Raw genomic sequence first — 25,853 nt, forward strand, 5'->3', positions numbered from 1 at the left:
CTACAAACGCCTCAATCACATTTATGGATTCAAAATGGCAAGTCTGAAGCTTGGGTGTTTGCGTGGAGCAAGACATTTACATACTCCGCTCTGATTGGGCAGTTATTTTCTCATATTTTCTCACGTCTCCCCCTATTATTCTGTATGGGAAAACAATAATACTTTGATAGCACAAATACATTGGCTCATAATATCATGCAGTAACAGACAGACTAATGTATTGATCCACACTTAGTGCCACGAATCAAAATGCAAGGGGTTTAGTTGATAAGATGGCGTGTTTGTTGTTCATCTACTGGGCGTATTAAGGGGAGACACCCCAGGGGGATAGGGTAAAACATTTAGCTAATAGACATCATCATGAAACTTCTTATCTTATCAAATATGTGCTAATTTGCATACATTTCCAGAACAGAAATCCGAACAATGGATAAAGCCAGGTTCAAAATTCTTGTTTCGTCTCTTTGTGTGACTCCATAAATCAGCCATGTTTTTAAGAATAAAATGTTCTATAAATCCGGATATGAATGATATATGAACAAACCCCTCTGTAAAAACATTCAGATTATAGATAGTAAAGTTACACAAAGTTTGGTGGATGTACTGCATCTGCAATGCTACTGAAGTGGAGATTTCTGGCTCAGAGTCTGAGAAAAGAACACATTTTAAAGATATATAGGCCTATTGTAAAATCCCCGACATTTTGCAAGACACTACAGGTGAATAAAGTAAAAAATAAATAATTAACTGATAGATATCACCATGAATCTTCCCCAGCTGATGATATATATTAAAACAATTATTTTTCGTATGACAAGTTTTTTTAAATGTTATGTTTAAATATGCAAATGAGGCATTATCTAATGCTAACTTTCGGTGAATTTAGGAGAAATCTATGGATGCAAATAGAAATTATAGTAAAATAAACACCTACATGTGTATTTTGGATGTTTTCTTTCCACTAGTCTGAAAGAAGACATGTTATGGAAGAAAAATAGCCCAAAATCTCAAAATTGACCAGTGCATTAAAAACAATGTTTTTGCCATAGGTGTCTCGCCTTAATAGACAGCACACAATAGTGATCTACACAGATGAAAATAAATCCACCTACTCATGCCATCACTGAACAGAGAACTAGACACAGTACTTCCTGCTATAAACCTGCAAACTTCTCTTTCTTTATTGTTTCAAAAATATCCATTTCATGTTTTTACATTAAAATGCAATGAAAAGTCGTCTCTTGCCAGAGTCAGAGTGGACAGGTAGCCCTTGCAAACACCAGTGGCAGATATCAAGAATGTGCATCAAAGTCTATGAAGGTGGATGCTGCACTGGACCATTGACTCTGATGAGTCATGTTTAGCATAAATCACTTACACATCAGTTTGTTCCAGGACAGGAAGTGGATGGGGCCACTTTTTTGCCATTTCTGTAGTGTGACATCCGTGCAAGCAAGACAGTGTGTGTGTGTGTGTGGGTGTGTGTTTTGTGTATGTTGCCCCTACTTCCCTCCCAGCCCCCCCTCTTTACCAGTAGCAAAATGTTGAAATGTGCCAATCTGAAACATGACACTTTCTCAATGAGAAGAAGAAAAAAAGCTGACAGTGTCAGTGGTATTAAGATTCCCTCCTTTTCATGTTCATGCTCATAAGTCTTCTGCTTGCAATGCGTTGACCATGTCTGCTGCTCTGAGACTTATCAGAAGAATGCTGAGCCAGAGGATAGCTCTTGCAGCCTTTGTGCTCTTCATCCCAACGTGTGCAGTAAGAAACGGTACAGTATTAAGCTTTCTTATGTGACATATTCTGTATGTAAGGGCTTTGTTCCATGTATGTATTGTGGACGTTTGGGAGCTGTCATTATGTCTTGTTACTGATGTAAAAATCAGCATTCTTCATACATTTGTTTTCCTGAATATTTGTTGTATTGGAGTGATTTTACCTCACTATAGGATGCTAGTCAAAAACTTCTAAAACTAAGAGTATTTTGTAAATGATGAATATGAGTTGATGTGTCTTACAAAAAAATGCTTTAAAACTTTAAATTTGGGCCAAACAAAGAACTGTCACAACTACAGCAACAGGTTGTTTGAAGGATGCTCCGAGTGCATCTCTAGTCTGTCACAGTTAAACAGGAAACAATGTTTTCAAGAGAGAGAGAGGAGCTCCAGTTGAACATGGATTCATAAAATCTTCTGAAATTAGATGTCTCCAATAAAAGAAAAATATTTTTACGAGGTTCATGCTGTCAGTGAATAAAATTGGGAAATAAATAACTAAATGCAAGTGCACGAATATCATTTTTTGCAACATAATTTAAACTTTTTTTTTTTTTTACATCTCTCTGCAGATTCCCCATTCTCACTCACTAACCAGGCCACTGGTTTCTGTTTGGTGAGAAGAACAACCCGCTGCCTTGAAGTACGCTGGACGACCGGTGATCGTCTTTTTGTTACCACAACCAAGAAGTGCCTGGGTGCTCAGGGCAAGAGCGTGGGGAGTGAAGTGAGCCTCTATGATTGTGATGCCACCAGTGAGCTGCAAAAGTGGGAATGCAAGAATGAAACGCTGCTCGCCATCAAAGGCGAGCAGCTCTACATTGAAGTCAAACCTGATCAAACAATTGCTCTCTCAAGAACTGTCGGCCCGAACAACGAAATCACAATCACAGGGACGTCCAGCGGTGCTTGTTCGAGAACGTACAGAGGTAGAGTATGAAATCTGAATAGACAAACCTTAAACAGCATAATACAATACATGAGCAAATATGCAGGATTTTTACTCAGATTCATCAAACACCTGATCACAAAAGCTACTGATTGAAATGTAAGGTGACGTATGATCGTGTCGAATGATGCTTGAAGTTCCTCCTCACTCGGGTTTGATTGTGCACGCCTGGAGTATATCAGTAGTGAAGAGAAGATATAACAAATGATTTAGGTCTGCCCTAAAACAATTTCTCTTTTCTCCCTTTTAGAACTTTACACCCTTGAAGGAAATGCGTTTGGTAAGATCTGCACATTTCCCTTCATGTACAAAAACCGGTGGTATGGAGACTGCACTACGTACGACTCTTCAATAAAGCGACTTTGGTGTGCGATTGAAACAAAATATGAACATGAACAGTGGGGATACTGCCCTACTTCTTGTGAGTACTGCATTTAAGATTTGAATCTCACTACAATAAGTAAGAAGCGTTCTTAGTGCACATGCCAGCACTACATGCACCTTCAGGCAGATTAGTCATCATCTTTGATGCTTAACACAAAACATGCAAAATGAGAGCACAATTTTAGGTTACAGTAATAAATTTGTTGTTTGAATTTGTTTTTTTCATTGTTCTGTATTGATGCACAGCCACAGAGCACTGGGCCAAGAACATCGCAACCGGAGCGTATTACCAGACCAACACACAGTCGGTTCTGACCTGGGCCCAGGCTGAATTCAGCTGCAAACAGCAGAGTGCCTCCCTGCTCAGTATCAACGATCCTCACGATCAGGCTTTTGTCTCAGGTAAGAGGCCACCTGGTGGATGTTTGCTGGTACTGAAACTGACCCAACATAGATGGGTTACAGATATTCTTAAAAACGGTTTATATCACACGGGTTCAAAAGACCCTTGAATTATCATCACATTATGTTATACTTTTCATTATATATGCACCATTCTTTGATAAATTGCTATTCGAACTGCTGTTTAATGCATCCATTCTAGAAAAAAATATGTCAAAGATGCAGTCTATTTGTTTCATTACGATACTTTAAAAATCTCTAAAAATCTTTAAAAATGTTAAGATTTGTTAGATATTTAACTTGTTCTCAGTGCAGTTTTCCAAGTTTCAGGAATTTCCTATATGACATTTTGAATTTAGCCTATTTGCATTTGAAACAACTGAAATTATACTATTCAATTGGATAATAGACGAGGGTTGTAGTTCTGTTTTAGTAAAAAACAGGAATGATAAATGACCAGTTAGTAACTGCTAGTAACAGTTACTACTGATGGATAATCAAACAGTTGTCTACTAACAGGTTGATTATTTACAGATAACACTTAGCCTAATGTGATTCAATTAAATATGTGTAGAAGTCTGGATAAGCAATATCTGGCCACTGTGGTGGGTCATTGAACCACTTGGACGAGGGAAGACTGAAGGGGCATTACAGCAGACCGGTCAACCTTAATTTATTAAGATATCGCGAACGCTCAGGTTCAGGCGAAGAAACGTTTGTTGAACAAGAGATACACGCATAGAAACTAATCCAAACATGTCAAATTGCATTGAAGTCTGTGGGATCTTTGGTTTTCTATCCCCCCTAAAAGGGGCGCGGCCTTGGCGTTTTGCAAATTAACCGTATTTTCGGTCTGGTCTATTCCTCTAAACTTGATGTTTGATCAGGCTACAATTTAAGAGCTTTGAGATTGGGTGTTTCCTTAAATTACTGTTTTACATTTAAGATACCAGTTATTTCAGGAACCTTACGATCCACCTATACTGCTTTGTTAAACAGTGAGTCCAAGGACCATCGTGTCACTGTGAGCGCAGAGGACAGGTTGTGCAAATATTTTGTTCAGGAGGTATATGAAGCCTCTGCACTTTGGTTGCAAATCTGAAGGTCTCATTGAAACTAGAGTGTCCTCCCAATCACCCTCAATGTATTCAGTATAACTTTATCACACATTATCAAATGCACCAACACATGCACCGTTTGTTTTAGCCTGATACTCATGAGGAACATGATGCATCTTGTAAGATTTCCCTTGTGTGTTTTGACGCATTTGGTTAATTTCTTTTTGCTTGTTTGTCTGTGAATTCTGTCTTTTTGCTGACTTGCTATTAAGCAAAGAAAAAGAGGAACAATGTGGGAAAAGAGGAACAATTTCTTTACTCTGTCTTTTTCCTTTTTTTTGTCCCTCTCAACCACACAAACACTCATAAACACACAGCACTATTGGCAGCAGGGAAACACAAACTTTGGATCGGGCTGGTCCTGGACCCAGAACATGGCTGGCAGTGGTCTGATGGGAAGCCCTTCCGTTATCTGAGATGGAGTGCAGGTAAGACGTCACTCCAGAAAAAAGGTTTAAAATGCTCTGCTGGAGTTCCCTTAAGCAATGACCCTATAACACTAGAGCTATACAGAAGGTTACTGACAAGTAAAAGAAAAAACGTTAAGCAAATCCCAGGTGTGAGTTTGCTTAACTTCACACTGTCTGAAAGGGTGGTTATTCACCTTAAAATCTTAAAGCAGCTATACCTAATATTTTCATATTTGTGTGTCAGGGGTCACTCATAGTGATGAACCCACAGAAAAGTATCACCTTACTGGCTCTGCAGGCCCCCACAAGCTCTTTGGAGCTTTTCAGTGTCTGCTTTCAGCTCATTGCTTTGGTTTTACAGCCTGAAACCTCCATGTTATGGTTCACTCTCATGGCACTCACCAGCTTTGTTTCCAGACAGAAGGAGTTTTTAGATATAAAGTTCGTAAAAACAACCCTATGCTACCTGCCCAGCACCAAACAGACACAGTTAGTGACTAGCTGGTGAACATAGTGGAACATTTAGCAGCTAAAGAGACCGATATTTCCCTCAAGAGTTGGTGGAGACCAAAAACAGAGCTTGAAAAAAAGCAAATATTTGACTTAAATTCATCAGGTTTACACAAACACGGCTCCAAAGGAATGATAATGTTGCTTCAATATATCTGCTGGATGTGTAAATAAGCAACTGTTTGCTAAGTCATTTGCCATATCCACTATAGACCCTGTTATAGCTGATGTCATGATTACATCATGGTGTTAGCTGGAGGCAAAACAAAGGAAAGACTGGAGGCAAACACAAATCACCTCAGACTAGTAGGCTAAATTGCATACATTTGAAATGACAAACTGTGATTCAAGGTTCTAGCGAGCTACAATATCGGCAAAGCGTTTCAGAGAAGGTGCGGAAAGCCTTGCAAATAGTTTAGCTTATCCTGCTGCACGACAGCCGTGACCTCACCGCTCATGCATTTTCTCTCCATCTCTGAAATGCTTCATCGATATTGTAAGACTCTCTTTTTGGTCCATCTAACACTCGGGGTCCCTGAGAGCGAATGACTGTACATATTCAGAAAAACTCGAATTTTCTTTAGCCATTGTTAAAAAACAAGCCTACAAAACACGTTGGCCAGCATTAGCTAACATGTTCAGAGAATTATTCTGCTTCCACCTACGCCCCGCCTACAGAAATACCTCATCTTGTTTCCTAATAGAAAAGGGGTCTATAAGGTGATGATATGTCAGTGTTGTGTTTACAGCGTGCTGCTGCTGCCCCCAAGTGGCCAAACATCAGCTAATGCAGGTTTACATTTTTTAAACGAGGCAAACCCATAAAAAAAAAAAAATGTTCTTTTCATCCTGTCAATCATAATTAGTATTTCCTTCTGTGTAATTCTGCCTTTTATGCCTTGATTAGATCCCATCAATTCTCGATTTTAGATACAAGAAAACCAGACTGTCTTAGTCAGTTTATCTAGTTGGGTAGAAGTGTAAAATGCAGTATTCTTTTCATATTTGAAACTTCAAATCCTTCAAGTGATTTTACATCATCGAAACATGCAAATGGATCTCCACTAGCAAAGAAGAAATCTCAGATTAAATAATCATTATGTTTTCAGGAAATCCAGCTCCTAATCCGGGACACAACTGTGCATTTCTTGACTCTGCTGGGCTGCACACTTGGCAAAGTTCATCCTGCGGCAAGAAACTAGGCTACGTCTGCTACAAAGACGGGGCCCCGCCAGCTCCCACACAAAGTACAGAAACATATTCTACTACTTTATTGATTCTCTTGGTGACACATTCACTGATATCAGTCATTCAATCCCGTTTATCTTTTGTTCTTTTCATCATCAGTTGAGCAAGGATTTTGTTCAACGCCTTGGATTCCCTACAATGGCCACTGCTTCCACCTTCAGCGTTCTATTCAAACATGGTCTGTTGCTCAGAGAGAGTGCCGCAAAGAAGGAGGGGACTTAGTGAGCATTCGCAATCTGGAGGACCAAAGCTTTGTCATCTCGCAACTTGGATTCGGTATTTATATATATACATAATAATAATTTTTGTATTTAATATGACAATCTAAACAAATCAACAAGTCTGGATAGGAGGAGAGGACACATGCGCACACTTAAAACACGTGTGAACATCATAAATTGTGTTCTACATGACTGCAAGTTTAAGAAATACATTAAGATGTATTAGGAGCCCGGCAGCCACGTTGAGATCAGTCGAGCCAAAACCAAGCACCGCCACAGGCTGGAGCAAACTTGCTCATTTTACCGCTAAACAGTACACTACAAGATGTTTCTGAAAACATTTCAGGAGAGAAATAGGCGTTACAGAAACACAATATTGATTCATATTTGATTAGTGATTGAAAGCTGCCCAGAGACTCCTCGGCTCTGATTGGTTGTTTTGCTTCAACGCTGTGAAATCTTACTAATGCCTTGCAAATGATCATCTGTCTCATGCACTACTGTCAGGATATGGTGAAATAACTTTTTTATCACATTTGCTCAAACTTACCGACTTCACCTTTAATGAGGTTACTTACTTTTACAAGTTGACCGTATGTAAAAAAACAAGACTTTTTACAGTATATATTTATGTTCAAATCATAATAAATATCAACAATCTAAAAAATGAGATATTAATTAATGAATGTCAGTGTTTGCTGATTGTTTAGGGGTCAGCAGAAGACAAAGAAGTTTTTTTTAAAGAATTTTATAGGGAAGATGGTAAAATAAAATATATCACAGAAACAAATACATAAGCTAGTCCATTATACTAATACAATACAATACGTCTCCATAATTGTCCATCTCATCTCATTAATTTAAGTGTTTATTAGTCAATGGTTGACATGACATACATTCTTCTCTGTCCATGTCGCAGCATCCACTGATGAGCTTTGGATTGGACTGAATGACATAAGGACAGAGGGGCTGTTTGACTGGAGCGAGCACTCGACTGTCAGCTTCACCAGCTGGGAGTTTGGGAAACCTGGTGTTTCCGCTAATGTAGATGACTGTGTTCTCATCAGGGGACAGGTAAGGAGCACCATGTGGATTTGCTGGTGCACATACAGCTTAACCTTCTTATATCTGGACACATCATATAGAGGGAGAATGTCCGCTAGCATCCTGGTTGTATTCATTCTTTAGGAGAGCCCCTTTGATTTGTGCAACAAATATTCAACTGCATTAAGTTTGCACGCACAGATTTGATCTTAACTTGAGCGTACAAAGATATTAAGAGCTTTTGTCAGATTCCTCAATTTTTTTCTTATTTCCAAATTGTTTGTAGGTAGAAACTAAATTTGCAAGTTGTCGCGACTTTATTATGGTTTGTGACAAGTTCTGGGACATTAAATACCAAATAATACACCTTGGATAGCAGGAAAATACTTTAGGTATAAGTTTTCTTTTTTTTCTCTAATTTTTCTATTATTCTTAGTTTTTTTTAACCAAAATATTTACAAGAAGAGACAGCATCATGAATACAAGTATATGTATGTGTCTATCCATCCAGTACATTCAAGTTACAAGTGTGCAAATGTTTAACAGTGTTTTCTTCTTGCAGAATGGAAACTGGGCGGATCGCTCATGTGATGAGAAACATGGCTTTATCTGTATGAAGCAGAGTGCCACTGAAGAGACCGGAGATGAAGTAGATGTGGATATAGGCTGCAAAGCTGTGAGTACATGTTCATGTAATCTATGAAATAAGTATATATAAAATAACTGGTTCAATATCACGTTCAGTTCAAGGTCTGCTAAGCATCTGTCACATGTAGATCCAGACACTGCAGATAAATGACTTGTGAACGAAAATGGCCATGTAGCATTTTACAATCACAACTCCTCAGTTCTAATCCGTGCTCGGTTTCCTACAGGGGTGGAAAAGACATGGCTCCTACTGCTACTTTGTAGGAACGGGGACAAAGACATTTGATGAAGCTAAAGAGGATTGCAAGACCTCAGGCTCCTACTTAGTTGATGTTTCAAATGGGTGAGAACACTTCATGTTTTCATTAGCCTTCATATAGCAGGGTGTGCAAGTACTATACAGTATATTTCACATAATTCAATGTACTGTGTAAATATTTCCAGGGTGGATAACTCCTTCCTTGTCAGCATGGTGGGGCTGAGACCAGAGACATACTTCTGGATAGGCCTCTCAAATCAGAAAAACCTTGATCAATTTGTGTGGACCAACACAGACTCGGTGGGGTTTACTCACTGGAACTCTCAAATGCCAGGTATGGACAAAGATACAGTTCCATCTTTAAAAAAGAGGGAATAAACAGCAGCTCCACAATTTACATTTGACTATTTGTCCCCTCAACAACTCAAGGTTACGAACAGGGCTGCGTTGCCATGAGAACTGGGACTTTGGCCGGACTCTGGGATCTGCTGCCCTGCACCAACCAGGAGAAATACATCTGCAAACACCTGGCAGAGGGGGCAGTTGTAACCATTCCACCGCCAACTCAAGCTGCTCTTAAGTGTGTGGAAGGTTGGACTCAAGTCGGAACAAGAAACCTCTGCTCTAAGGTACAACCAGAGGTCAAACTCAGCTAAATACAATTAAAACCTGTTACCTGCTAATACCAACAAAACAAGACCAGTGTTCTGCCACAATCACCATAACATATCAAACATGACCAGTTCGGCTCATGCACGCAATTCAGATGTAGTAAACACAACAACTACAGTATATCAGGGCTCAACAATAAGGCTTGCCCACTTGCCCGGGGCAAGTAAAATGCCACGTGGGGCAAGTAAATCTAGCAACTCACTTGCCCAAAAAGAATTTGCAAAGGAGTGAGCCATCTCGTGAGCCAACTCTTGAGTGTTGTACATGCAAAGTACCGTTGTGGCACTCATGAGAAAATGGTAGTGGGTACAGACAAAGTTTATGAGCTGAAGCGCAAGCGAGTATTTCAATTATCTGGAAACAGGAGTTTGTTGGGTGGCGTTAGAGAGGATGTGGGCAAAACTCCAACTATGTATTTTGGAGTTTCCTACAAGTTTGAGAGCAATGCGGATAAAACATGACAACTGACTTTAGTCTTTGTTGTTATTTGATAACCACTAATAAATAAAACAATTTGTATAGGGGCAAGTAAAAATTGACTTCCGGCAAGAAGATTTCTGACCCACTTGCCAGACTGCATTTATGTTGAACCCTGCGTATATGCTCTTATTTCTATATATTTTGTCTTGTACATATATTCTGTGCTGTGATGAAAAAATGTGTTTGCACCCCTCTTAACATAATTTCTTGTGCAACGTCAAGCAGCAAACAGCAGATAGACACAGTTAGCGACCAGCTGGTGAACATAGTGGAGCATTTAGCAGCTAAAAAAACAGATATTTTCGTCAGGAGTTGGTGGAGACCAAAAACAGAGCTAAAAGAGAGTAAATATCAGACTTAAATTCACCAGGTAGGCAGGAAACCGACTCCAAATGAATGATAACATTGATCCGTAACTGCTAGATATGTACATAATCAACAGTTTGCTAAAAAGTTTGCCATATCAACTTAAAAAGTGCTAATATATCAGTGTTGGGTTTACACCGTGTTTCTGCTGCTCCCAAGTGGCCAGAAAAAAACAGATATTGTAGGTTTAGAAATAGGTCACAAATATTTTTTCTTCAAAGTAATAAATCCATTTTTCGCTCAATGATATACAAATATGGACAAAATAAATAAATGAACAAAAGTCTATTAAAATAATCTACTCCAGTCGTACTCAAAGACTGGATCAGGAGATTTTTATTAGGGTTGCTAAAAAAAGTTGCATAATTTCTTTCATGGTCTTTTATTTAAAATTGATATCTGCAGTACACCTTTGAGCCACATGAGGGAGCCTGAATGTTCGTATTGTTCTGATAATTGTAGCCTACTTAGAACATTGAATCTAATATGAAAGGCTAACATACGTTCTGTTTGTTTTACTGACGAGAGGAAAAAAACGAGAACCTTTCAACCTCACCTAAATGTATTTATTTGGGCTCATTTATAAAGTTTATTTTTCAATAACACGTGCATAAAACAAAGTTGTAATTTATCAAATGTATATCAAAATGGCTGGTTTAGCTATTCAAGATAATGAGGTGATGCAGAAAAGGCAGTACAAATGGTCAGGAACGTTCATTTACGCTCTTCTCACAATTTGTACACTATTGTGAATTGGGTCACGATGGTTTCTCATTTTTAAAATTCCCGCCAAAAAAAGTTTGGGAAACAGTGATCTACTCTACTGCTGTACATATCTGGTCTACTTTAATCAGGCTTTCACTCTTGTGTTCCAGTTTTTCACAGGTCCTCGTTCAGGTGAGAAGACCTGGTTCGAGGCCAGGGATTACTGCAGGGCCATTGGAGGAGACCTGCTCAGCATCCACAGCAGTCCTGAGCTTTTTATAGGACGGTATGAGCTGGTTAGATACAGTTTTAACTTAAAGTTGCAGAACCAGACACCTTAAAAAAACAAACTCATAATTCTTACAGCATTAAAGATGGCACCAATTAAAATATAGTTTTGGTAGGGCTGTCAAAGTTAACATGCTAATAACATGTTAACACAAATTAATTTTTAATTTTTAAACGCAATCGATCTTTCGGGGGTTGTAGCGGGCTTGAGTTTGCCATGTTATGATGTGTGCATATATATTTTTTTATGCTAAATGCAGTACCTATGAGGGTTTCTGCACAATATTTGTCATTGTTTTGTGTTGTAAATTGATTTCCAATAATAAATATATACATATATTTTCATAAAGCAAGCATATTTGCCCACTCTCATGTTGATAAGAGTATTAAATACTTGACACATAGAGGCATACAAGTCTACAGTAAAGCAAGTCTATATTTAAAGTTTCATACTTAAAGAGAATAAATAAAGAAAGTAAAATGAAATGGAATAAAATATTTACTCTGCTATTGAGATGTGTTAATTAACTTGAGAACTTCTTTGTTGTAGTTCTCGCTTAAGTTACTTCCTGCCTCTAGAGGGCGACAACGTGCTTAAATAAGGTTGAACAGATGAATTATTTATATGATTTTTTTTGTACAGCAGACACGGAAGAGCCTGGATTGGACTTCGTTCTCCTGACCCGACCACTGGTTATGTATGGAGCGATGGATCCCCAGTGAGTCAACTGTGTTGTACTTGTTACAACTAATCTGAAAACCCAAATCATTCAATCCTGTTATACACATTTTGTTCTTTCTTTTTGTTCACAGGTAAACTTCCTGCACTGGCAGGAAGGAGAGCCAAACAATCATAATAATGACGAATCTTGTGCTGAATTCAGAATGTATAATGCGGATGAAGCCGGGTCTTGGAACGATGCGAACTGTGAGGGTTACAATGACTGGCTCTGTCAGATCCGCGGAGGTACAGTTGAAAAAAATGTGTACATATTATCTTTTGTCTCTTCTGAGGAGAAATTATTTTTCATCCGGAAAAAAGCTGACTTGTGCATGCATGCTATGTCATGCCTTTGTTTGCCTTCCTCCATGATGCAAAGCTTCCCGCAAGACATATCTTTATCACAAACTAGGGCTGTCAAAGTTAATGCGATAATAACGTGTTAATGCACTTGCTTGAACGCATTTCTTTGAACGCCACTAATTTCTTTGATGCATTAACGCAATTTGGGATTTCATAATAAACAATAAACAAGAGGAAAAATTGGCATGGCCATTTTCAAAGGGGTCCCTTGACCTCTGACCTCAAGATATGTGAATGAAAATGGGTTCTATGGGTACCCACGAGTCTCCCCTTTACAGACATGCCCACTTTATGATAATCAAATGCAGTTTGGGGCAAGTCATAGTCAAGTCAGCACACTGACACACTGACAGCTGTTGTTGCCTGTTGGGCTGCAGTTTGGCATGTTATGATTTGAGCATCTTTTTTATGCTAAATGCAGTACCTGTGAGGGTTTATGGACAATATTTGTCATTGTTTTGTGTTTGAAATTGATTTCCAATAATAAATATATACATACATTTGCATAAAGCAGCATATTTGCCCACTCCCATGTTGATAAGAGGATTATTTACTTGACAAATCTCTGTTTAAGGTACTTTTTGAACAGATAAAAAAAATCTGCAATTCATTTGTGATTAATCACGATTAACTATGGACACTCACATGATTAATCGTGATTAAATATTTTAATCAATTATAAATATTTAAACCCTATCACAAACAAGAGTTCATGTGAGCTGAATAATTACAAAAATGATTTATCTTGGCCGGTAACCATATCAGATATTTGAGATGGGAGAAATAAACTGCATTTCTCTTAATAAGATAAAAAGAAACCTGCCGTCAGTAAAGGCAAGACATTAACACATTAAATTTACATGACAAGTAAACATTAAATGTAAATGAAGTCATCATGTTCAAGGTTTGGTTGTCAGGTGATTGAATTCCCCAATCAAGTCAGTTTTCCAGTCTATATTGACAATCTATGTATATATTTAAGACCATTGTCCTGCTGCATTGTCTTCAATTTTAGGGACTATGTTTAAAAAGAACTACAAATCCCACTCTGTCCATATACAGTAATACAGATATGAAGCTACACAAACATCCTTAACGATGAAAGTCAAGGAGGGTGTGCGGGGGGGGGGTCTTATAATAGCTTTAACCATATTTTTTAATATAAATTTCATCACATACATTAGTCCCAAACTGTCTCATCATCTCAACATTGCCCTTACAAGATTAGGGTTGATTTAAAACAGTAGATTGTAGCGGGTTGAACCATTTTCAACCCATGAAATGCCGATTTTTATAAATTTGGTAAGAAATCTCAATATTAACAATAGCATTGATGTGTTTTGGCACAGTACAGTCATACCATTTAGTTTACAGCTTGAAAAACCTGTTTAAGTGTGCAGTTATTCTTTCTCTTTTGGTATTTTTTCTATAATGTACACCTGTATCAACTTAAAAAGCAAATACTTTTTACATGAATAATGTTTAATTTATGGTAAAGTAATTTGCTAGGTACTGTTATCCACAGTAACTCACAGCCTGAGCAGTCAAACATATGCCTATGCTACTGTCATGCTCCCCCTTCTATTTACATTATCCCACAGTACGAGATTAGACTACATGAAATTGACACTTGTTTGTGGCCTTACAGGAATGATTCCAAAACCACCACCAAATGATACTGCAGTAGGTAAGTTGACATACACACACCCAGGGTGATTGAAAACATAAAATGCAACATATTGGGAATCTAGAGATGGCTGGTTAGACCGAGTACAACATCAGTCACATGTGACATTTAAACCTTTTTTCTTCACTCAGAGCAGCTGTCAATTATGACGTCTCACCCCCCCCTTTTTAAAGCATCAAATAACTAATTAAAATCAAACTTAACAGAAAAATTAACAGTTGAACATAAAGCAGCGTGATAAGAACTACATAAAATGACAGAAACCATCTTTGGGAAAAATGTATTTAACATGCACTTTGATATTTTAGTTTGGCCCATGTCCCATCCACTAACATGGAGGGGGAGGTATTTATGACACATACTGCAGCCAGCCACCAGGGGGCGATCAAGATGTTTTGGCCTCAGTTATGGAGAGTTATCATGCCGTCCATCTTTGTGCACAGTCTAGGGTTACAAACAGTGAAACTGTGAGCATTCAAATTTCACTTTTCCATTAGTCAGGTACTTTAGATGGGTGATTTTATTGGTCCACTTGGCCAAACCAATATATCTTAAAACAGAATAACAAAAATAAGACAGGACACTAGACAGCGTTTCTAGCTAGTACCATTCAAATTATTCGTTTGATGTCGTTTAACCTTTCATTAGACAGCCGATTACAAGTGTAAGCTGTAAAAGATTTATTATGACAGACAGAAGCTTAAAAAATGAAAAGCATAAATTTTCAGTATGTTACTAAAAACCTTTGCAGACTTTAACACCACTTCCGATGGTTGGCTTGTGTGGAGAGGGAATCACTATTATATTAACCATCACTCAATGTCCATGGAGGATGCTCGTCAATACTGTCAGCAGAGGCATGGGGACTTGGTATCTATCAACAGTAAAGATGAAAGTGTGTTCTTATGGAAACAGGTAGGTGTGTTTTGTTTTTCTTTTGGTTTGCTAAACAACACATTAACATTTTTAGAAAAGTAGGTCTTAAAGCTTGTGTATTTCTGTATAATGTGCTCACAGGTTTCCAGAAGTTATGGTAACTATTATATAGGTCTGTCAGTGGATCTTGATGGGACATTTTGGTGAGTATCAATGAATGTCATGCAATCCATTACAGTGAATCACTGGTTCTAAGGAGGTTAGCGAAAAGTCTTTGGCCTATGGATTATAGTATAATGTGCATTTAATTTTGCGCTACTTGCACTATATCCCCCTCACACATACAGTATATATGTGTAGAGTAGCAATTCTCCCACTTTTTATTTAAGTTATTGTTTGTATTCTATATATTGTTGATAAGTATTGTATAGTTTTCTTTGCTCAATATTTGATAAGTAGTGTATTTAAGTATTAAGTATTTTTGTTGCTTTTTTGTCTGTCTTTAATACTTAAATGTGCTGCAACAGTAACAATTCCTGCCACGATTAATAGAGTATTCTATATTATATTTTTATGTATTAATGGAACCTACAGTAGGTAAGCTGGCAGCCTGAATAGCATAATTGATTTAGTTTTTTTTTTACTTATTATGCTACATTTATTGTCTCCTTTATATTGTATATGTCCTCAGTTTATTTAACATGCAAAACGGCAACAAGTTGGATAAAAATGTCTTAAGTGAAGTGATTGTTTGCATGATTACACATTATAATTCATCTTAACTGTGTGTGCCTTAAGGTGGATGGATGGTTCTCCAGTGGGGTTACAAAAATGGGATGAAAATCAACCAAATTCGGAAGTCTTTGATCAGAACTGTGTTAGTATGACTTATTATATGGGTGAGTAATCGCAACCTGAATATTTACAAATTAAACAAAGTATTAACCCAAGATAAGATTAATATGCTTCTCTATAAAAAAGTTTTTGCTGGTGAAATGTTAATAATTGTATCTCTGCTGTACTTCCAGGCTTCTGGCAAACTTGTAATTGTGGCCAAGAGCGCCAGTCCATTTGTAAACGAGGAAACTCAGCACCTGTCAACACCACTGTAGCCCCCATAGAGCCCCCTAAAGGCGGCTGTCCACTCAAGTGGACCAAATTTGACTCAAAGGTAAGAAATCACTGTTAACTGTTAGTTTAGATCTTCAGTAAACTTTTCATTGCAACTTTTTGAATGTCAGTTCCTGTTTACATTAGTTCTCTGTTCGGACTGATGGATTTTTATAAATATATACATACATTTGCATGAAGCAAGTATGTTTGCCCACTCCTATGTTGATTAGAGTATTATTTACTTGACAAATCTCCCTTCAAGGTACATTTTTAACAGATAAAAAATGTGGGATTAATTTGCGATTAATCGCGATTAATATTTTAATCGATTGACAGCCCTAGTTTTCAGAATTTCACATATACAGTATAAGTAAAACGTATTTTTTCACATGTGATTTTTTTTGTAAAAATACATAACACAAATGAACTCAAAAGGGGAGAGAAGAAAACACTCAAATTCTAAGACGTTTTTTAAGATCAGATCAGATGGCATCAAAGCTTATTGAAAGAAGACAATTGTTTGGTTGTAGAGAGACAAATCACAATTTCATTTCTCATCTGTAGTGTTACAATATCATTACTAACCGTGTGGCCACCTGGGAAACCGCAAGGGCACAGTGCATTACCATTGGTGGCAATTTAGTCTCCATTCCCACAAGGCGTGAGCAAGGTTTGTTCTACTGTTTTTTCAAATATTTTTTGACAAATGATCATAATCGTTTCTACAATGTAAATAAAGAAAGGGTGAAATTGTATTCTTGACCTTGGAAACAACAGCAAAAATATCTTTGGAAAAAAAGATTTGTGAAAAATCCCAGCGAAAAGCTGGAAAGAGGACTTTGAGTTAAGATCTTTTATCAAACTGATTTAAATCTAATTTAATTATAATCTTGTAAAATTATCAATGTACTGTTAGTAAGACCTAAACCTGAAACCTTGGAAATATTGCCAAAATTAGGGGAGAAAAAAAGATAAATATTACTAATTTCTACATTTGAAATTTTCAGCATTTTTGACCACCAAAATGGCTGAAACAGCAACTACAGACCTGTGGATTGGTTTAAATTGTTTAAAACAAGATGGCTTTTACTGGACTGATGGCAAAGCAAGACGATACACCAACTGGGGCTATTCTGTAAGTACACACAATCTACTTGCTTAGTGTTGAGTTACTGTTTAATAGAAATACAAAATGTTTGAATTATTATTTATCTTGTTCCGCTCTTTAGAAACATCGACGTCGTCAGGGGACCTTTTATCAAAGATGGAATGAGGTAACATTTCCAAGACTGATTTCAAAGTCTAGTTTAGTTTTTGTCATCACAGAGCAGAAAACAGTCATTTGCTAACAAACAACAAAGAGTTAATGAAGGCATCAGACCAATCAGTCAATCAATCAAGACTACCGCAAGTTTCAACCAGTCAGCATTAGTTTTAAACTCCGATGTCACGGTTCAAAGATTTTGAAATCCTAACCATTCCCAATGTCCTTCACCAGGAAGAGTGTGTTGTGATGAACGGCAATCCTTCCCTTGGCACCGGTAAATGGTTAATTAAGCCCTGCAATGACACCAATGGATTTGTCTGTCTTCGAAATCTTGGTGAGTTCATCCTTTCTCTCTTTTAGGAATTGTCTGAGGCAAAAAAAAAATCATCAAAAATCATCAATATCTTGTTTAAGTACAGTATGTATATCTAACATTAAGCAATTGGTGTACAGCGCCATACGGTAAATGATTAGGAAAACTGTTAGCAGTAAAATTAACCTACAGTTCCTGTGACAATAACTATGTCTGTAATAATAAATAAATAAATAAAAACAGATTTATTTCTCCCATCAATAGACCAAAATATCCAGCCTCAACCAGAGCCAGCAGTTACTACCATCTATCTAAGTCTGGGAAATGACAGCATCAAGGTTGTGACTCAAAATCTGACCTGGGACGGTGCCAAGAAACACTGCGAAGGTGATAAAGCCAACTTGGCTAGCCTGCGAAATGAGTGGACGCAGGCCTATGTCGAGCTGCTGGCTATGAATCTCAAAACTCCTCTGTGGATTGGACTGAACAAACAGCAGGTATAAGACTATTACTGTACAGTAGCACAAAAACGGGCTAGTTTCAGCAAAAATTTTAACTTAAAAAAATCCTTTCGTCAGATATTATTCAGCAATTACGAATGATTTATTTACTAAAAGATGATTAGCTTTTATCCATGACATATAACTTATAACCCTCACATGACAACTGTCCATGGTGTCATATAAAAGCGTATATTTGTTTATTCTATTTGGCAAAGAAATACATTTAAAAAAGCTATGTACAATGTATGCTGAACACAAATGTTGATTTGAACCATTCTTGCTTTCAGACAAACAATTATTTTAGGTATATTGATGGCTGGCACCTGAACTCTGCCAACTGGGCTGAAGGTGAACCAAGCAGAGACAAACCCTGTGTGTACCTGGATGTCGATGGAAAATGGAAGACTGCTTTCTGCAATCGGACCATGAACAGTGTTTGCATGCAGTCTACAGGTACTTTGTAGGTTTTAGTGATTATACTGTAAATGGTGTAATATACTTTATTACTACTATTTTGCTTATGTCTTTGGCATACGGTGTGTCAGATGTTAGCTTATTAACCTAGCCGTGATCCATAACTTACATAATAGGTAATGAATCCCTTCGATTTGTTTTTTTAAAGAATTGTGACCAAGATACATACAATGCAGGACATTTTACGTCAAATTCAATTTGTCAGTGCTCTCTGGTGGACAGACTAAGTAATGGTAACACTGTTTCTAAATAACTTCAAACAAACAATGCTAAACACAGTTTAGCATTTCTGTGCTGAAATGTCTTGATATTTATTGGCCGACATACACAAAGATACCAATATATCGGCCAATATATTGGCTTTTCAAAACACTATCAAGAGGAAATTTGTCAATGTTTTAAAGGTGCAGTGTGTAGGATTTGGTTCCATCTAGTGGTGAGGTTGCAGACTGCAACCAACTGAAACTTCTCCCGTGTGCCTAGCGTGAAGGAGAACTATGGTGGCCGATGCAAAAACGTGAATGGCCCTATCTAGAGTCAGTGTTTGATTTGTTCGTTCTGGGCTAGTGTAGAAACATGGTGGGCGGCTCCGTGAAGAGAGGTAGTGTCTAGAAGGGAACCCGCAAGTTGGGGAAACACTCGCGAGATGGTCAAAGTTAAAGCATTGATCTCGAATAATTAAGGTTAGGATAGGGCAGAGAGTCTCGCGAGAGTTTTTGCAGATCTCAGATCAGATTTCACAATTTTGCGGGTTACCTTCTAGACACGACTGTGAAGAGTGGATCTGCTCCGTATGTAGATATAAACGGCTCATTCTAATGTAACAAAAACAGGTGAATATACACTAAAGAAAACATACTTATTAATATTATATTCCATTTCTGTTAATAGATCCCCCTAATTGTTACACACTGTTCCTTTAAGTAGTAAAAACAAGACGTATTTCGATGGGGTGTGGGTGAGTTAATACAATTTATCTAAATTTAAAGATGGCGCATAATTTCTTGAGTCTTCTGAGTACTGTTAAGCAGCATTGCACTCAATGCTAACACTGATGGCTGGAAGCCACATTGTTGTCCTGTAAAAAGCATGTATTTCCAAAAATTGTCAAATTTCAATGAGCATAGAAAACAAGCCCCGTTTTCAGCTTTGTGACGATGCAGTTTTCAGATACTCCAATTAATTGGTTTATTTATCTTAAGTAGGAGATTATTATCAAGCCATGAATGAATAATTAATCCTTCAGTTTATCTAAAAATGTCACCAAATTTGCAGATTCTGTAGATGCTTTATGCTTTATACCCACCTTGATGTGAGTTTGTGATTTCAACACTCATCCATTAAAGACATTCACGAGCACTGACTAGCCTTTATACTATAGCCTTAATCCAGGATCTGAATCAGAGCTAGTTATTACAGTATATAAAGGTTTTATGTTCACTGAATTGAATACTAGTAATAAGCGGTTTTCCTCATCACTGTCTTTGTCACTCACAGACGTGCCACCAACAGAGTCAACCAACTTCCCAGGGATTTGCCCTGAAGAGACGAATGAGGAGTACCACCAGAGTTACACCTGGCTGCCATTTAAGGGTCATTGTTACTTGTTTATAACAGAGGAAATTGAATGGGCAGATGCAGCTAGCAGCTGTATCAGGCATGGTAAGAGACACATTTTAGATCTAGTGTTGCTCAAGTGTATGGTGTAATAAACAGCAACTTTAAGTGTTTAGTAATTGTGTGACAACCAGACTGTTTTTTGTTGTGAAGGTGGAAGCCTGGCGAGCATCGAAGATCCTGCTGAGCAACAATTTATTAAAAGCTACGTGGTGATATTTCAAGATAGCCACAGCGGTTTCTGGATTGGCCTGTATAAAACTCATAAAGGTATGATTACACTTTGCTGTAGTCATAGAAATAGATTTGGAGCAGAACGGACATTCCCATTCAAATCAACATAGCAGGGTGGTCAGAGCGGCAGCCATTTTCATGTGTATTGTTGCCCCTGCAACTGTTGCAGCAGGCAAACTTAAATTGACTTACAGCAAGTCGTGGACTCACTCATGCCGACGTAACATGTAAAACAAAAGCATCGGCATCTAGTGTGTGTTATATGTAAGTAAGTAAGAAAGAAAGAAAGAAAGAAAGCATGAATTGGCCTCAACAGATGTCCATTCTGCTCTCTAACTATCACCGCTGCCAGCTTAGCGGCGGAGCAACACACTTTACGGCCCCACTGACATGCGTTGTCACCATAACAACTAACAATCGCCATTTTCTTTTGTGCTAGTCAAATGACCATGGCAAACAGTTCAATGTCCGTTCTACTCCTGTTCTATTTCTATGGCTGTACTGCACTTAAAAGGTGCCCTGTGGAGTTTTGTTTACAGTCATTGTTCCTCACCAAAATGCATGCTGTGTATCCTTCAGATCTAACAAACCTGTTGAATACACTTCCTTCCTCATTAAACATTTACAAAGCCGATATTCTGAACACATTGAAACCTGCTTTGTTTACATCTGGAGATGAAACGGGCTAACCCTCTTCACTTTAATCCTTTAATCAGCAGGTGGCAAGCAAGACACAGGAACTTGGCTTGGGTCTTGATGAGTTGTAGCATTTATTCACCGACAAATAAACTGTACACACACTTAACTGCTACGTTCACTGCTGACGATACAGATAACGTCATATTCACCGTCACGTGCACTCTCTCGACCGCACACTTGCTAACGTTACGTACACAACCTACACACTGATTTATTATGAAGTGTCGGACTATTCGGTAAAGCCCTAATTACTTATGCATATAGTGCACACAATGGACAACATTTATAGTTGGACAAGAAGTGTGAATATTTTCGCTTTCATTTCTGATATTTTACACATATGATAGGATAAATACAGTGGGCCTACTTACATTAGTGTGATTATAAGTCATTATAAGTGCATGTGAGTGAATACTGGCAAGCAAATTAGTTTCTATGTCCCATTCATTGTCTCAATGCGCTTATACGGCCATTATGGAAAGGCGTCAATTCGGCTACCGAAGAACAGTCGGAATAGGCATTTAGGAAAAGTCAGGGCAGGAGGGAAACATATCAGACGGAATAGTTAAAATTTTGGAAACACAACTTTAAATGGCGTTGGCTATGGTGGTGCTAGTCTTAAAGGAGTTGTTTGCTACTGGGCTTGCAAATCACAATCAATTTTCCTGCTGATGAAAGTAAAAAAAACTGTTTACCAGATGTTGCCCTTTAATTTTTGGTTCTTTAGTTTATTTTTCATACGCAACTTAACAGGGCCTCCACAGCACATGGGGGGCAAATTACAGATACATATAAGACAGTTATATGACAAACTATCAAAGTGAAAATATTGTAATACAACAAGTTTCTGTTTGGCCTATAGGGTCATGGCTGTGGTTGGATAAAACAGTCATGGACTACACTAACTGGGCTGAGGATGAGCCTGATAATGACTTTGGAGGGATCGGAACCTCAGATGGGGCTTGGAGGACAGGTCGCAGATGGCACGACAGAGCATACATCTGTAAAACACCCAAAGGTAAGATACTCATGTAGTTAAAATATATGGCGTTTTCATAAGCATTTCTCACACATCTCACTTGTTCAAACATCTTCTAGAGAGTAAGAGGGAGCCATACTCAAGCCTCTCTTAAAGGTCCATTTCCCTAAAAAGTAGAGGTAGACCAATTAATCGGTTTGGCCGATTAATCAGCGCCGACAGAACGTTTTACAAACTATCATTATCGGCAGAACTGGGCTCTGATAGTGGCCGATGGCTGTACAGCCGCCACTAGTCACGCAGGGATGTGCATCACTGTTTTGCATGGAGGCTCCATACACAAAGTCATGGTAGAGGGGGAGAAAAGAGGTTATCTCTCCAATGTATAACGCAACACTATCAGCTCTTTGTCTAAGATACAAGACAGGCAGACAGGGAGGACAAGAAATAATTCCCTGTTACTTTAAAGTGGCAGTAGGCAGTATATTTTTGGCATCATTGGGCAAAAATTCCATAATAACCTTTCAGCATATTGTAATTCAAGTGTTCTGAGAGATAACTAGACTTCTGCACGTCCTCATGGCTCTGTTTTCAGGCTTTAGAAAATCTAGGCCGTGACGGGAGACTTTGACCGATCACAGGTCAGTTCATTTAGAGAGCGTTCCTATTGGCTGTGCTCCAGTCATGTGACCGTAACTTCGCATTCCTTCACCAGATTTCACAATGAGGCGGCGTCACAAACTCTCTAATTTTACAGCTAAACAGTACACTATAAGATGATTCTGAAAACATTTGAGGTGAGAAATAGGCATTAACGTAACATAATATTGATTCATATTTGATCAGTGCGGCCTTGTTTGACCTTTTGGTCGGAGTTCGTGAGTGATTGACAGCCGGCACTCATAGACAGCAGATGGACAGCAGACCTCAGATCAGCTTTTACTGCTTGTTTTCCTCCGGCCTATAAAATCTTGCAGATGCCGTTAAAAGCACCGGAGGACACCGGAGCACATGATTTGTTTCAGGCTACCTGTTTCATGTACTACTGTCACGATATAGCGTTTTATAAAAATAACTTTTTTTAATCATATCTGCTCCAATCTCGCCTACTTCGGCTTTAACTGGCTTACTGTACCAATTTGGCATTGTCTCTTCCACATAATCCAGCCGTGTATCCATTCATGAAATGAAATGGCACACTTAAGGATCCTCCTTACCCCGGGAATATGCACTAACGTTAATGATTTGTAAGAGTGGCATTTAACAATGAAAGAGACGTGCAACAGAAGTTATCCTGGCCAGTCATACTTTAAATCACAGAACAGAGCATCACCCATTGCAAATAAATGGAAAATAATCTAGTAATGTAATCCACCAAATCATACTTCAGGATATTCTTCTACGAATTATCAAATTTGGAGTGACAAAAAACTGATGTATTAAAAACGGCGTATGCAAAAGTAGCTGACTAGGCTGATGCAAAAGTAAAGAAGATATCGGCCGATAAATCGGCTAACAGCTTTTCCCTGCTCCAAACTATCATTATTATATCGGCCTTTAACAATCCACCATCTGTCAACCTCTACTAAAAAGTTAATAAAATAAAGTAATAAAAACTTACCATTCTCCAAAAATGTTATGATTTGTATTGTTTTTGTTATTATGGTGCTTGTTTCCAAACAACAATAAGGGTCATCCTCCATCAACTGCCATAAACTCAACATCCAGCCTCAGATCATCTTTTGTAACTCGGACATTTTACACGTTATTTAATGTGTGTACTGCTGAAAAGTTAATACTAGAATTGCATAGGTAGACTGAGGTGTGACAAGGGTCAGTCTTCCCTCCAGGGGAACTTGATGCACAGGTGGCGGTGGAGCTGATAAAATTACACATTTACAGTATATTCCTTAAAAGAGATAAGTTATCTGAGTATTTTTCCCTTCTTTTCCCAACAGTGATGCCCTTAGATCCAGGATCAAAACCTGGTAAGTAACACCTTTGTATCTCTTTAAGTTGTGTACTATTTTAATTATTTAATAATAATATTTGAAAAAATGTTACATGTAATGCAACATTGACAGTTATTATCAAAAACTATAGTGTAATTAAATTAAAAGGAAAATAAATTATATTTAAGGTTAAATTTTGTTTTGACTGATCAACTCCACTTGTTGAATTTTGTGCAGAACCTCATGGAGGTAAGGATCCTCGCAGTCGTGTCCACACGACTTTGATAGTTGTGCTGATCATTGCTGTCATTTCTACGATGATGGCCTTTGCATTCTTCTTCTACAAGAAGTCTCCTCGTCCTTCACCCGTTCCCTTTGACAATCCACTCTACTTCGACAGTGAACGATCCCAGCCTGATGTGGTTGATACCAATAAACTGATAGAGAATGCAGAAGAAGTAGTAAACCCTGAGCCTATTATAACTCTGTGAATTATAAAGTAGCAGAATCTAGTGGGACATACACTATACTGTACTGTATCCCAGACTGATGTATTACACTTTGATGCTTCATTAGTGTTGTTGCTTTTTTACTATATTTCGTATGTATTCAGTTATTTAACAATATGTCACTAAGTGTGAGTTTCAATGGAGTTGGCAATGTCTGACCTCATTGAACAAAACAATTTAGGCTCTAGGATGTCTCAATGGGAATGACTGGCATTTGATTTTGTCATTTTATCTATGATTGAATGTATATAATTGTGACATGTTATGCTTATGCTCACTAGATGCTGTTCATTGCTTGAACTCTTGAAATGTATAAACAAAAATCTCACTGCCTGTCACTGTTAAATGAACATTAAAATTGGCACTAAAGAATAAATAGAATGAGTTATATCTGATGAATTAAAGGTCTTATTGATTACATTAAAGGTCTTATTGATAACATTTGTATGGTTTTAGAAAGGCGCCAAATAAAAGTATTGATTTTCCTGAAAAATGTATGATTGTGAATTAATCATTTAAAAAATGGTGGTGAGTCCAAAATGAGTGTTTTGTTTATTTCTGTGGAAGATATCTGACGTTTGGTTCCCACTTCTAACAAAGCTTGTGAGCCAATAGTAAAACTATGTTGGTATCACATGGTATCTCTGGGTTATCAGTTAGTGTGGATAAAACTGATAAATGGCTGAGATTAACGGGAAGTTTCTGGCAACGACTTGTTGTGAAGTAAAAGCAATGGATCGGGGGAGGGAGAATGCGACATCTAGTGGCTGAATGTTATCAATAGCACCTTTAAAACTAGAATTACCAGCTCGTGGTAGTATGCCTCAGCCAACCAGTCAAGTTGCAGTTTACATCCATGTCATTACTTCATAATTTTACCTTAATACATTTGTGTGAAATTGTCAGAATTATTAGCACATGCATTCTTGAGTTATGGCTCAAAATGTGTTTTATGAGGTCACAGTGACCTTTGACCACTAAAATCTAATCAGTTCATCTTTGAGTCCAATTTCTACCATAGTGTTTTTGTTAGCATTATAGTCATACTTTTATCATCTTGCATA

At 37.9% G+C, this 25,853-nt stretch overlaps 1 protein-coding gene across 2 annotated transcripts; it reads left to right on the forward strand.

Moving 5' to 3' along the window:
* Positions 1–1,596: 1,596 nt before the first annotated feature.
* On the forward strand, positions 1,597–25,209 carry mrc1b (mannose receptor, C type 1b). 2 transcript variants are annotated; one of them, XM_037786928.1, is made up of 31 exons: positions 1,597–1,774; positions 2,351–2,707; positions 2,978–3,148; positions 3,358–3,513; positions 4,949–5,059; positions 6,661–6,798; positions 6,899–7,075; positions 7,940–8,094; positions 8,627–8,740; positions 8,940–9,055; positions 9,157–9,305; positions 9,401–9,600; positions 11,365–11,480; positions 12,129–12,201; positions 12,296–12,449; positions 14,215–14,253; positions 15,005–15,168; positions 15,271–15,332; positions 15,928–16,028; positions 16,158–16,300; positions 16,807–16,912; positions 17,250–17,377; positions 17,472–17,516; positions 17,741–17,843; positions 18,087–18,319; positions 18,613–18,778; positions 20,297–20,461; positions 20,570–20,686; positions 22,212–22,367; positions 24,287–24,316; positions 24,518–25,209. In XM_037786928.1, exons 1-31 carry the CDS (start codon positions 1,678–1,680, stop codon positions 24,769–24,771), a joined length of 4,296 nt encoding a protein of 1,431 aa, XP_037642856.1. In that variant the 5' UTR covers positions 1,597–1,677; the 3' UTR covers positions 24,772–25,209. The 2 variants fall into 2 exon arrangements, with proteins under 2 accessions (XP_037642856.1, XP_037642855.1); XM_037786927.1 differs by having other exon boundaries at positions 1,598–1,774; positions 12,126–12,201.
* The last annotated feature ends 644 nt before the right edge of the window (positions 25,210–25,853 follow it).

Source organism: Sebastes umbrosus, chromosome 12 (genome assembly GCF_015220745.1).
Source record: "Sebastes umbrosus isolate fSebUmb1 chromosome 12, fSebUmb1.pri, whole genome shotgun sequence".
Classification (NCBI taxonomy): Eukaryota; Metazoa; Chordata; class Actinopteri; order Perciformes; family Sebastidae; genus Sebastes; species Sebastes umbrosus.